The sequence below is a fragment of the Furipterus horrens genome, unplaced genomic scaffold (assembly GCF_987537825.1).
Source record: "Furipterus horrens unplaced genomic scaffold, mFurHor1.1.pri manual_scaffold_2, whole genome shotgun sequence".
NCBI lineage: Eukaryota > Metazoa > Chordata > Mammalia > Chiroptera > Furipteridae > Furipterus > Furipterus horrens.
In genome coordinates this window covers 8,698,486-8,711,455 of record NW_028327172.1, presented here as the reverse complement: position 1 = coordinate 8,711,455, position 12,970 = coordinate 8,698,486, and the positions used below count along the sequence as shown (strand labels likewise).

Below are 12,970 nucleotides of genomic sequence, written 5' to 3'. Positions count from 1 at the left end.
TCTTAGTGACTAAGACCTTTACATCCACTCTGTCACCAAATAACTGTTTTCTAAAATGGGTACTATAAGCATAAACTTACAAGTGAGATAACTGAAGTCTTAGAGTTTAAGTAACTTCCTTGCACTGCTCTTTCTACAGTGCTAAATTTAAAGTAAGTATCTTCAAAGGAATACCTTTTTTTCACTTTGTGGAGAGCAGGACCAATAAAATGGCATTGGGCCAATCAAGGAAGCATAAAGTTATAAAACAAAGTGGGCGTGAACGAAAGTGGGGGTGGGGGAGAGAGGTGAAGATGAAGGGTTGCCCCTGGAATTGGTGAGAACAGTAAGGAATAAAAACCTCCCAGGGTAAGCACTTGCCCAGTTAATTTAGGCTTGAGTTTATGCTTTCTGAGGGAAATTTAAATGGCCTCTTCTCAGTGTATACTAATATATGATCACTAACCTTTTTTTGTTTTTTTCTTTTTCTTTACAGGCTATCCAGATTCTGAATGGAGCAGTAATTCTGACTCTGGGTGTTTTTCTGGGTTCTTTACAAAACTTATTCCATCTTTTCAGGCAATACTTTTTTTTTTTTTTACCTTCTCCACAGGCTATCCACTATGGGGTGCTGTATTTGTGAGTATTCAAATACCCTGACCAGAGATCATTTCTTAGACATAAACATATTACACACGTGGGGACAAATATATATATATATATATATATATATATATATATATATATATATATATATATATTTTAGTACATTCAACAGCCTACTATGTGCCATGTACTATATTAGGAGATTGGCGTATATTAGAAAGTGATTTGAAGCACCTGGGTGGTCTGTATAAATATTTGTCTTTGGATTTCTGAGGTCGTATAAATGAAGACAAGGTATTCTCTTCAAGTTCGGACTCAGTGCTAGGCCTATTAGGACCACTTGTCTTGTTCTGTGAACAACATTTTTTTTTCATTCCTGTGGAGCATTGGGAGTTTGGTACAGTCTCAGCCTCTCTCAGCCTTGGCACCTTAACTATATTTATTAAACCCATACTTGCCTGTGGGCGGTTGGGAGGGTGGAGAGAAAGAAAGAGATTCCTTTGGAGTATCAGAAAATACCCCCTAAGAAATAGTACACTTTCAAAGCGTTACATGCAAATTCCTGCATTTTTTTTATTAAAAAAATTTATTGTTGTTCTATCACAGTTGTCCTCATCTTTCCCCCCCATTGCTCTCCCCTGCCCTGCCCACTCCCTACTCCCAAAGTCAATGCCCACCCTGTTGTCCACGTTCATGGACCCTTTATACTTGTTCCTTGACTGCTGAGAAAACAATTGTTCAGATGCAATCTGACAGCAAATTTCTTTTGAGTTTGGGTTGCTTGTCAAAGAGGAAGCCAGATGGGGAGGTGAGCGAAAAGTGTGTGCTGATAGATTGTCAGAAGGAGGAAATGTGTGCAGTGGAGGAGACATGTGAGCTCGATTATCTCTTCCTTTCAGGCAGACGCATGATTAAAACTCATTTTGATAATTTTGCCCCCATGCCCCCCCCAATAGCCATTTTGTCATATGTTTCAATGTTCTCTGTTGTGAAAGATGATGGAGCGTGGCTGCAAGGACCCACAGTGTGGGTGTAGAGGATGATACGCATCTCAGAAAGGGTAGGAAGAAGATGTTGGTCAGAATCAGGATATGAAACAATTTGGAGATCATAAAGTATGTCTCAGTTTCTGGTTTGCATTTTTCAAGGTTCTATTGAGAATTCTCATAAAAGAGCCTTATATTCAAATTCTGAAAACCATCCTCCATCTGTTTCCTGTCTAAATCTCAAGTGCAATTTCTAATTATTTGCTGCACACATAATGAATTATTATATACTTCCAGAAAACACCATAAACAGGCATTTCTTCAGGTCTTTTTCCAGCAGAGGTGGTGTAATTTCACTGAGGGAGAGGCAAGGAAATGAAATCACCTGAGGCTACGATCTTAAATCCAGACTCAAATATTCCTTTCTCTGGGAATCTCTTCCTTGAATTCTACATATCCTTTTCAGGTACAATCAATAATATCCTTTGTATGTTTCAGCAGCCTCTGATGTATCGGTAATATTATATCATTTATCTTTGCTCTACACTGCTAGATTGTGAGCTGGACAAGGGCCTGGGCTCTGGTGCTCATCTCTGCATGCTCAGTGATACCAGCAGTACCTGACATGGTATGTTAAGTCCTTTTTAGATAAATGTATAAGTCAACGAGGTTTATTTTTTGATTACAATAACACATTGGTCAGGTCCAACAATTCCTCAAGACACAGTGGGAAGGTGGCACATGGGTTAATACATTTTTGTGTTCTCTGTTTGTACAATCATTTTCGTTTCCTGGAGAATGAGGATTTTTATCATATCCCAGAGAATCAATCCAGATGATTAGTGGGGACAATTTGTAGTATCTTACAGTTTAACGAAGAGGCATTCAAGGTTATGTCAATAATTAAACTGAAATTAAAGCGTCGCAAGTCTGTGAATCTCACCTGTATATTCACTTTGCTATGGTCTAGCTAGTTACGCGATTGGAACAAACTTATTAGTTAAGCTCTAACCCTAGTTGTGGGGTACTGCTCAGTCCAATGTTGTAGGGGGCTTCTCTGTCTGGTTTCGAGAACTGTAGCCCAAGCCACGAGCCAGGCTCCTAGGCTTGTAAGACTCGACCGGAAAACCAGGAAAGCCAGAGGCAGACATGACTCAAAGGCCCCTCAGAAGGTTCCCATGGGAATTAGATTTAAGGAATACATATTATGCTTTGAAGCTTGCTCTACTTCCCTTATCTCTTAGTTAACTATAAACAGTGTGTAGCAAAAAATGTATGAAGCCTTGCACCTGATGTCAGTATGGCGCCAGGATGTTTAACAGACCCTGACACAGAATGGTCACCGTGTTCTTTGCATTGATATCTGTAACCAATAATTGTCAACTGTAACCAAGTGTCTGAAGCTAATTGATGATCTATGAATCTTGACCTTGTATCTCCCAAATACCCTCCTTAATAAAAGGAACTAGGAGGGAACATTTGGGGCTCTTCTCCACTAGAGAGATTTACCACCTCTCCTACTCCCAGACAAAAGACAGTGTCCAGGTAATTTTGTTCTCTCTCATCTGTGACCCTGAAATCTCTGCAGGACAGGGAGATTCCACCGGGTGGGGCATTAGAGGCAGCCTGCCTCATAATGCTACTGAGACCTACTCATAGGATTTGCCATCAAGTTCATGCCCCTCAGTGTCTTCACTGTCCTGTCCTTGTCATCACAAAAATCAAAGCAACAGACCATCAGTCTAATAATTTAGCAGACAACAGTCTTCATTGTGAAAATGACTCAGTTTTCACACTCTCTCAGGAATGGTTCACAGCAGTTAAAATTCTGCCTATCCAACTTCTGAGACCACGTGTTGCAGAGAGCCATGTAAATAGTGTGCAAAGGAGAGAAAGAGAAAGAAAGACAATAAATATTGAAGTCAGAGATGAATCCAGAGATTGAGAGACTAAGACACTCTCCTACTTGAAAATAGTGCCTCGGCCTTAGATTATGTGTGAATCTCAATTTGCCTTAAGCAGGGAAGATAGACTTTTCAAAGGTACCGTTGGAGAGCTTCTGGCCGAGAAATAGCTGAACTGGGACACAAGTAGAGAAAGTTCCAGAAGAGAAGGACATCCTTTCTGTCCTGCAGTTTTTGTTTTTGTTTTCTCGCCTTCTTGACTTCCATTAATTGTTTCATCTTTAGGGTCTGTAAATCCTGCTGGTCCCAGGGAAGTTATTCTCTAGGGATCTCACGCTAGTTCCCACCTAGTAGGCTATTCAGTATTTCTCCTCAATATAATAAGAGAAACCCTGTTGATCTTAATCATCCAGTAAACTTATCTGCCTGACAAATGTCTTAACTATGAAGATAGTCATCAATGTCATGAACCAATCTGTCTTAACTGCCCACTAGGAGCAGATCTTGAGAGGAAGCCCACAGGCTTGTTGTTAACCGTATTTTTCATCACTGGATAGCTCAATTAATTTTTAAAAATGGACCCGGTAAATACAAGAACAGCTCTTGCTCTCCCAAACCCACAAGAGCCTTCCAGGTAGGCACAGGCTTTTTTTTTTTTTTTTTTTTTCTGTGCTCAGTTAGTGGTCCAGAGATAGTCACAGTGCTGGGGAAATGTCAATTCATGGGCTCAGTCATGGACCCGTTTGCTTTATTCAATATGTTGAGCGCGAGGAAGCTATTTGCTCTACTTGACCAGTGGTTCTGTCTGGTTTATGGGGAGGATGGTTTTTACTCAGCTTGTGAATTGGGAATTACTTAAGTTTTCTAACAAAAGAAGGTCACATTCTAGATATGAGGAGGGGAGTTTGTACTATCAGTATAGATCTCTTGCCTCCGTGTCTGATGTGCACTAACGGATAGATGCCTTTAGAAATGATCCTGGGCTCCTTCTTGGCTAGTCTTGTGAACCTCAAGCTGTCAGATTCTGCCCCACTGTTTAGAGGGGAAATATTCTTGGAGTGAAGGCCAAGAGTAGATAATTTAGTTTTCCTTTGAGTACCAAACATGAATACATGCTAAGATTTCCCTTTGAACGGTTTTAGGAGAGGCTGCAAACAGCACTTTGGGAATCTATGTCAGATTAAATATTATTGCAAAATGTTAAGTATATTCCAAGTCTTTAGAAGGGGGAATATTTCCAGTTAACCTCCTTTGAGGATAAAAACAGGATTAGAGATTCAACTAACCAACCTTTCAAAGCCATTTCTTTGTGCGTGTAAAATTGGGTGTGTCATTGACAAAATATATTCAGACACATTTCTATGTTCAGAGGAATGAGAGATACATAGGTAAGCATGTTTGATCATTTTTATTTTCACTCATCAGCATAGATTAATTGGAAAGAACTGGGACTTATAAAACTTGGCACAGTTTTTATTCTGTTTTGCCTCCTCTGATCACTGATTACATAATGATCTTGGCCAGTTACTTGTGGACACTTTGAGCCTCAGCTCTTTATTCATTGCAATAAAGATTTTAATTGCAATATTGTTTGAAAAATAAATGATAAAAACTTACCTTTTTGTGAATTTAGAACTTTGAACAGGAAATCACAAAAGTTTCTCATGACTGAATTTCTTTTTTCTTTAAAGTATATTTTATTGATTATGTTGTTACAGTTGTCCCAATTTTTTCCCTTTTTGCCCAGTACCTCCCTTCCCCTAGCAATCCCACCCCCCTTAGTTCATGTCCAAGGGTTGTGCATATACATTCTTTGGCTTCACCCTTTCCTATATTATTCTTAACTCCCCCCTATTTTGTACCAACAAATTATGCTTCTTAATCCCTGCACCATTTTCCCATTTCTTCCTCTTCCCCCTCCCAGCTGATAATCCTCCAAATGATTCCCATACTTATGATTCTGTTTCTTTTCTGGTTTGCTTAGTTGGATTTTGTTTTTATTTTTTAGATTTAGTAGTTGATAGTTGTGAGTTTGTTGTCTCTTTAGCGTTTATAGTTTTGATCTTCTTTTTTTTAAATAAGTCCCTTTAACATTTCATATAATAATGACTTGGTGATAATTAACTCCTTTAGCTTTACCTTGTCTGGGAAGCACTCCATCTGCCCTTCCATTCTAAATGATAGCTTGGCTGGATAGAGTAATCTTGGTTGTAGGTCCTTGCTTTTCATCACCTTGAATACTTCTTGCCAGTCCCTTCTTGCCTGAAAAGTTTCTTTTGAGAAATGAGCTGATAGTCTTATAGGCACTCCTTTGTAGGTAACTCTCTGCTTTTCTCATGCTGCTTTTAAGACTCTCTCTTTATCTTTCACCTTTGGCATTTTAATTATGATGTGGTCCTCTTTGTGTCTAGCTTGTTTGGGACTCTCTGTGCTTCCTGGACTTGTATGTCTATTTCCTTCACCACATTTGGGAAGTTTTCTTTCATTATTTTTTCACCTAAGCTTTCAATTTGTTGCTCTTCCTCTTCTCCTTCTGGCACCCCTGTGATTCAGATGTTGGCACATTTAAAGTTGTCCCAGAGGTTCCTAAGCCTCTGCTCATTTTTTCAATTCTTGTTTCCTGATTCTGTACTGGTTGACTGTTTTTTTCTTCCTTATGTTCCAAATTATTGATTTGAACCCTGGTTTCCTTTCCTTCACCATTGGCTTTGTGTGAATTTTCCTTCGTTTCACTTAGTATAGCCTTCATTTCTTTCGTTATGTATTTGCCGTACTTAAGCATATCTGTCAAGCCTGTGAGCATCTTTATCACCAGTGTTTTGAATTCTTCATCTGTTAGGTTGGCTATTTCCTCATCGCTTAGTTCTCCCACTGGAAACTTGATCCATTCCCCTTTTTGGGCCATACTTCTCTGTTTCATCATCTTTACAGGCTCCTGTGTTTACTTGCCTCTGTGTCTTAGGTAGAGCTGTCACACCTGCTACATTGTAAGAAGCGGAGCCTTAGGTATTCGTCAGTACAGGGCAACCGGTTTCACCTTGTTGTGGCGCTGTATGTTGGGAAGGGGTCAGAGAGGGAACAATGTCATCCACTCAGCACTCTCCCCCTTTCCAGGCACTTTTCCCACCTTCGTATGGGACTGGGGCCACTCTAGCTGTTGCCCTGGCAGTTTCTCCCAGAGTGGGTGGGTCTGTGGACATTCTAGGACCCTTTAAACAAGCGGACTCTTCTGAGAGACTGGCAGTTTCTTCCTCTGCCCCAACCCCCACTGGTTTGTACAGTCAGAAGCAATGAGGCTTGATTTTCCCCAGTGCCAGGACTGTGAGCTCCGTGGTCTGGTCAGAAGCTGGGAACGCTCCCCATAGTCCTCCCCACTTTTTAAAATTTGTGACTGCACTTTCTGACAGTCTGCCGCTGCCACCGCTGCCACCACCACCACACCACGTCCTCTCCACCCCAGCTTTGCCCCTCCTACCTGTCTGGATGAGTATTTCTTCTTTATATCTTTGTTTGTTGGACTTCCATGCAGCTTGATTTTCTGGAACTTCTGGTTGTCTCTAGCTTTGAAGTAGCTGTATTCCTTCTTAGTTGTGAAGGGAGACACAACGAGTCTGTCTAGGCCTCCATTGTGGCAGGAAGTCTCCTGAATTTCTTTTTAAACTTCACAGAGGGTCTGAAATTGAACTTGCAGAAGTACCTGGTCATGGTACACTCCTACCGCAGAAGAAAGTCTCATTACCACGCCAGACATGGCTGTCATTTCTGAAGTGGGAGCTGGAATTCCTGGGGGTAAGTGAGTCTTCTCCAACTTCAACTAAAATAAGGACTGGCTCTAGGAAAGATTATTTGGCTGCATTAACAGTTTGCCCACTTGGATTCATAAGGAGTAAAGAACCCAGTAAATGAAGACTTGACACCAACTGGGCCTTATTAGTTAGAAGGAAGCATTTTCTCATGGAGATTAGAATGAAAGTGAAAAATACGATCTGCCAACTCTGGCTAGTTGCTGGTGGATTAATGTAATATATTGCTCTGAGGGATTTATAATTTTTATCTTCACTTAGGTGAAAAGGACAGATATTGATGTTCACTATGACTACCTAAATAATGGCACATGAGAAATATATTGGCCATTCCTGTATTAGGTCATGCTTGTCTCAATTCTTAGAGTGGCCAGAGGATACTGGAAAACATCACGTTTGGATCCTTTCTCAGGACTGCCTAAGACACCAAAGCAATTTCTCACATTTGACCTCAATTGTAACAAGATTGATACAATCTTGGGAAAATATCTTTTTATTTCACAAAATGTATGCCTTTTTCTACAGGTAACACAAATTCTGATTGGATTCGTATGTCTTTATCTTGCAACGATTGTCTACTCCAGCCTCAAGATTTCAGAATTTGAGAAACATTTTATTTCATCATTTCAAGCAGGCTACCCATTCTGGGGAGCAGTACTTGTGAGTATTTGTATATCTATAATTGTCTCTGAAATAACACTGCACATAGCTCTTCTCTTACCCAGATCAGATCTACCCAATTGTTTATCTCTAGAATTCAGATTATATAGTAATATATTTATATTTATATATTTATTTATACATATTTGTTTAAAAATAAGTTTGCAGTTTATAAATTACCTTAGGTTAAACATGTTAGCACATTTTTATCAGATGAGATTTCTGAGATTAGTACAAGTTAAATAAATTGCTCAAGGAATATTTAGCCAATAAAAATAGAACCTAAACTTTCAGAATAAAATGTTAGAAAAATGTGTCTAATTCTTTTCATCAGTAAAGTTATCTTAGTGAAGGGAGTTGGGAAGAGAATGCTGAGGTGAGAAAACTACTCTTATGCCCTATAAACTTTTTCAGGTGCTTTCTTATAGAATCTGTTTTAATCATTATACTGTCCAGAAAACCAGATGACTGAATGATATTACAAAGACATATAGCTTTACTGAGGTATAATTGACCTACAATAAGTTGCACATATTTAAGGTGTGTGATTTGATAAATTTTGACACATGTACACACACATAAAAACCTTATCAATCAATATAATGAACATTACCTCCAAAAGTTTCCTTGTGCCCCTTGGTAATCCCCCCTTCCCTATGTTCCCTGTCTTCCCATCCTCAAGCCATCACTGATCTGCTTTCTGTCACTACAGATTAGTTTGCACTTTCTAGAGTTTAATATAAATAAAATTATATAGCATGTTCTCTCTATTGTCCGGCTTCCTTTGCTCAGAATAATTATTTTCAATTAATCCATGTTATTTTTTGTATCTACATGTCATTCACAGGGTATATTTCAAGTCTAAAAAATCACATTGGTTTGGCACTCTGCTAAAGACTTAGGACTAGATCAGGAATCTTCTTGAACATTGGTTATATTTTATTTGGAACTTCTCTCTACTGCCTTTTAATTCTAAACACTTAGCTTATTAGTGTCTCTCAACCCATCATGCAATCCGAATCTGTAAAATGTTTTGAATTTATGCTATTGATTTATATTGTCACCATGTACATTCTCATAATCACTAAATGCCTACGTGGTATATCTCAGTCTCTAGAGATATACATGCCACAAACACATTTCTTGCTCAAAGAAGCTGTCAGCCTGATATACAAGGTAGGCAGAGTAATGTTGTAGCAGAATTATGCCCCAGATGCTGCTGATTTTGTTGCTCTGAAATTGCCCCCTGGCCTTCAGTGTGAGCATCACCTGGGAAGCCTGGTAGAAATGAAGAATCTCAAGTCCCATTCAGGACCTACTAAAAACAATCTGCATTTTAAAAAGACCCTCACCTAATTCATATGTACATTTAATTTTGAGGAGCACTCTACAGAAAATAAGAGTAAGAAAATTGTGAGTTCATGGAAAACCTGCAAGGTTAACTTTTTAAAAAACTTATTCTATTACAATTGTCCTAATTTTTCCCCTGTTGCTCACCCCTACCCCACCCACCACCCTGTTCCCACAGTCAGTCCCCACCCGGTTGGCCATGTCCATGGATCCTTTGTACACATTCCTTCACTAGACCCTTCCCCTTCTTTAGTACCCACAACTTGACCTTATATTTGGAGAAGGTGGATGAAAGGTACATAAAGAGCAGAGACTCATTGTGTTTATCCCTCCTTCCTTTTTCAGTTTGCTATTTCTGGATTTTTGTCAATTATGTCTGAAAAGAAAAACTCAACATATCTGGTGAGTCGCAACTCTGTCATTCATATTTGAGAAGGTAAGAAAAGTCACATATTAGGAGTCTTGAGGGAGGCATGTCATCATCTCTTATGTTACGAGGTAATGAGATTGTGTTTTAGCCTGTTTTGTGTTGAATATAATCATTAAAATATCAATCGTGTCATTTAAAAACAATAAACTATAATTACCTTGACACTTGTTTAGAAAATATCCTCAAACCAGCCTTATCCTTGTAAATATAGACATATGGTCATATGATTTATTTTCAATTCACGAGACTATGTGAGGGGAATCTCTGTGTGCCCATGTGGGTCTTCCTGAATATGATCCCAGCAAGAAAGTTACAGGTCTTTATTAAACAAATACATTTTCAAGATTTCCGTTTTTAATCTATATTTTGTGTGCATGCAGGGTTTACTGGATACACCCAGCTCTGAAATGCTGATGGGTTAATTGAATGTGGTGGCAGGTGCAGGGGCGGGTCTGAGTGTTCTTTATTATCAGGTGCACGGAAGCCTGGGAGCAAACTTGGTCAGCTGCATAGCTGCGGGAATAGGAATCTTTCTTCTGATTGTCAACCTAAAGAGGAGCTTGGCTTATAATCACATTTGCCAGGAAGCTTATAATGATGACTTCTGCATAGCCGCTTTTTATTCCGCTGTAAGTATTTCTTGGGTCCTAATCTAAGGAAAAAGCCCCCATTTCCTTTTTCCATGAACACAGTCCCCCTTTTTTTTTGCCACCTCTGTCACATAAGGTGGTATTCCGTAGGCTCATCCACAGAGATGCTGATGACCTCTTCCCCCCACCCCCAGCTCAATGCTGCGAGGTTGGAATCACCTGCCTTGAGTGACCCCCTCCTGTGCGTGTCACTTGATAGGGACTGATCATGTGGAGGTGGGTGATAAACAGGAAAGCACTTTGAGGACACCTACCTTGTGACTGACGTTACTTGTCTTTCTGGTGGTTGTTCAACAGGAAGCTGTGGCAATGATCCTGTTCCTCACCATTCTGGGGTTTGGTGTTGCTGTGTTACTCATAGTCTACAGAGTTGGGGAATTATTCAAGAAAGAAGAGGTAGGCAGAGACCTGATACTAAATCCTGAAGAACAGCCTAAAGTTTTGAGCTTACTCACTTGAATACATGGCTTAGATTTCCTGGAACATTTCTTCCGGAAAAACATTGCTCCAAGTTTCGGTGTTTTGGTGTCCAAGTTTCATGCTTGAAAGCACACTTCCTGTTCCTGCTCATAAGTAGCACAAATATCAGTATATCTCTACGGCTGAGCGTTAGGGCAATAGAACCGTCATCATTTTAGAAAATGCAGCTGCTCTGACACGTGGCGGGCCTGAGAGGAACGAGCAGGTGGCAGGTGATAGAACCACACAGACACCTGGGCTTATCTTCTATCCCAGAACAGCTTTCACCTTCTTGGCTTCCACCTTCACATGTCCTCTGAAGCTTCAGGTTTTTTTTTTTTTTCCTTTTTAATTTACAACTGCCACCTGCATTTCTACTTGCCTTACTCATCCATTCCACCTTTACTGTATGAAAAAGAATTGGCACTACTTGGTGCACAAACGCTTACTCAGATCTTCCAGATGAAACACATTCTCTTCATCTGTCCACTTGCCTGAAGCATTCCAGTGTGGGTGCCTGCTTTGACCACTTTCCTCCAAAGACAAACAAGACCACAGATATGCCAAAGTTCCGACACACTCACCAGCTTGTCATTGACTGACATAATTTATTTGGGGCCCACGGCCAGCCAATCTGGCTTGGTTTGCTATGGATGGAGGGGATAATTAGGATGTAACTGGAGAGAATGTGAGCTTCAGAGACCAGAGGAGATGATCTACATCTCTTGAACAAGTCTAGTCGTGGAAGATTCTTAGTGATTGATATTGAATAATTTTTCCTCACCAGATTCCAGAAGAATGTCTTTATGAAGAGTTAAACATAGATTCACCGATTTACAGTGAATTGGAAGACAGAGAGGAGACATCTCCGGCTGACTCATAAGAAGCATGTTCAGAACATTCTCATTCGTAACAAAGGGTACAGAAAGCCAAGATCTTTGTTTAAGAGGCTACTGGCAAAATTTTGGTTCTCTCTATCATCTGCCAATCTGACATTGTGATTTATTCTCCAGATGGTAATATTCTGTTTCTTTTGTTTCTGTAACCTAAGTACACCTTGCTCAATTTGTAGATCTGATAGACTCTCATTTTTCTTGTTTCCTTTTGCTATTTTATACCCATCTCTTTTGGAAAATCAACACGCAACAAGCATTACTGTGTGCCCATAACTGTGCAAATAGGAGAAACAAGAGGAAGGTTGTTGAGAGTTGAGTTAAACTTTTAACAGTTTAATACTTGGTTTTCAATGCTTTCTGGAGTTCACAAAAGTGACGGGCATGGTACACATGTCCCACTAGATTGTAAGCACCATTCTTCAAACATATCTTGAGGACTAATTGTTTGAAGTTTTTCACACTTGTCTCTTTCACCTTGTGTATCCCAGTATTTCACCCATAGTGGGTGCTCAGTGCGTATTTACAGAGTGATGGATGTAGATTCAGGGAGGGTATCCTACCAGGCCAGGCCAGAGGTAGAGCAGACAAGGGAAAAGAAATGATTCTGAAGTGAATTTGGAGGCCATAAGGAGACCAAATTGGTAGATATTAAGAACAGAGTTAGGAGGATAGTCAGAGATTTGAATAGAGATTCTGCAAGCATATATTAAATATTTTGGTGGATTCATGCCAGGTTAGCAATAGGCGCTTCTTATTTATGTTTGGTCTTATAATATGGAGAAAACAATATAGTATGTTAGAAGGATCACTGATCTCATAAAATTAAGGAGTCTGCATTGGAATCTCAGGCCTATTACTTATTATTAGTGGAGTGGGTTGTGGCAAATCATTTAGCCATTTACTTAATTTGGGTTTTCTCATCTGTAAAATTAAGATGTTAAGAATAATTTACTGCAGTGGAAACACACATGCATACACATGTGTGCTATAAATTAAAAGTGTTCTAAAAGCGATGGTATAAATTATTTAACACATATACATTTAAGCAGTCTCCAAATCTTAGTAATTTCCAATGATGTAAAATATAAGTCCATTTTATCTTAACTTCAAAAGCCTCACTCTTTGGTCCTACTTAACTTTTTCTTTAATATGCTTTGTGCTTGATCAATTCATATCAGCAACCTGTCTTGAAATATACTTCCTTCTCATCTGCACTATCTTAAATACTACTTCATTCTTTAAGATTT

The 12,970-nt window shown here is 39.4% G+C and overlaps 1 protein-coding gene across 1 annotated transcript; it reads left to right on the top strand.

Annotated features, from left to right (window-relative positions):
* The first annotated feature begins 4,050 nt into the window (after window positions 1–4,050).
* On the top strand, window positions 4,051–11,772 carry LOC150017709 (high affinity immunoglobulin epsilon receptor subunit beta-like). Its single transcript, XM_090267483.1, has 7 exons — window positions 4,051–4,109; window positions 7,144–7,264; window positions 7,804–7,938; window positions 9,634–9,690; window positions 10,192–10,347; window positions 10,666–10,764; window positions 11,615–11,772. Exons 1-7 carry the CDS (start codon window positions 4,051–4,053, stop codon window positions 11,708–11,710), a joined length of 723 nt encoding a protein of 240 aa, XP_090123609.1. The 3' UTR covers window positions 11,711–11,772.
* The last annotated feature ends 1,198 nt before the right edge of the window (window positions 11,773–12,970 follow it).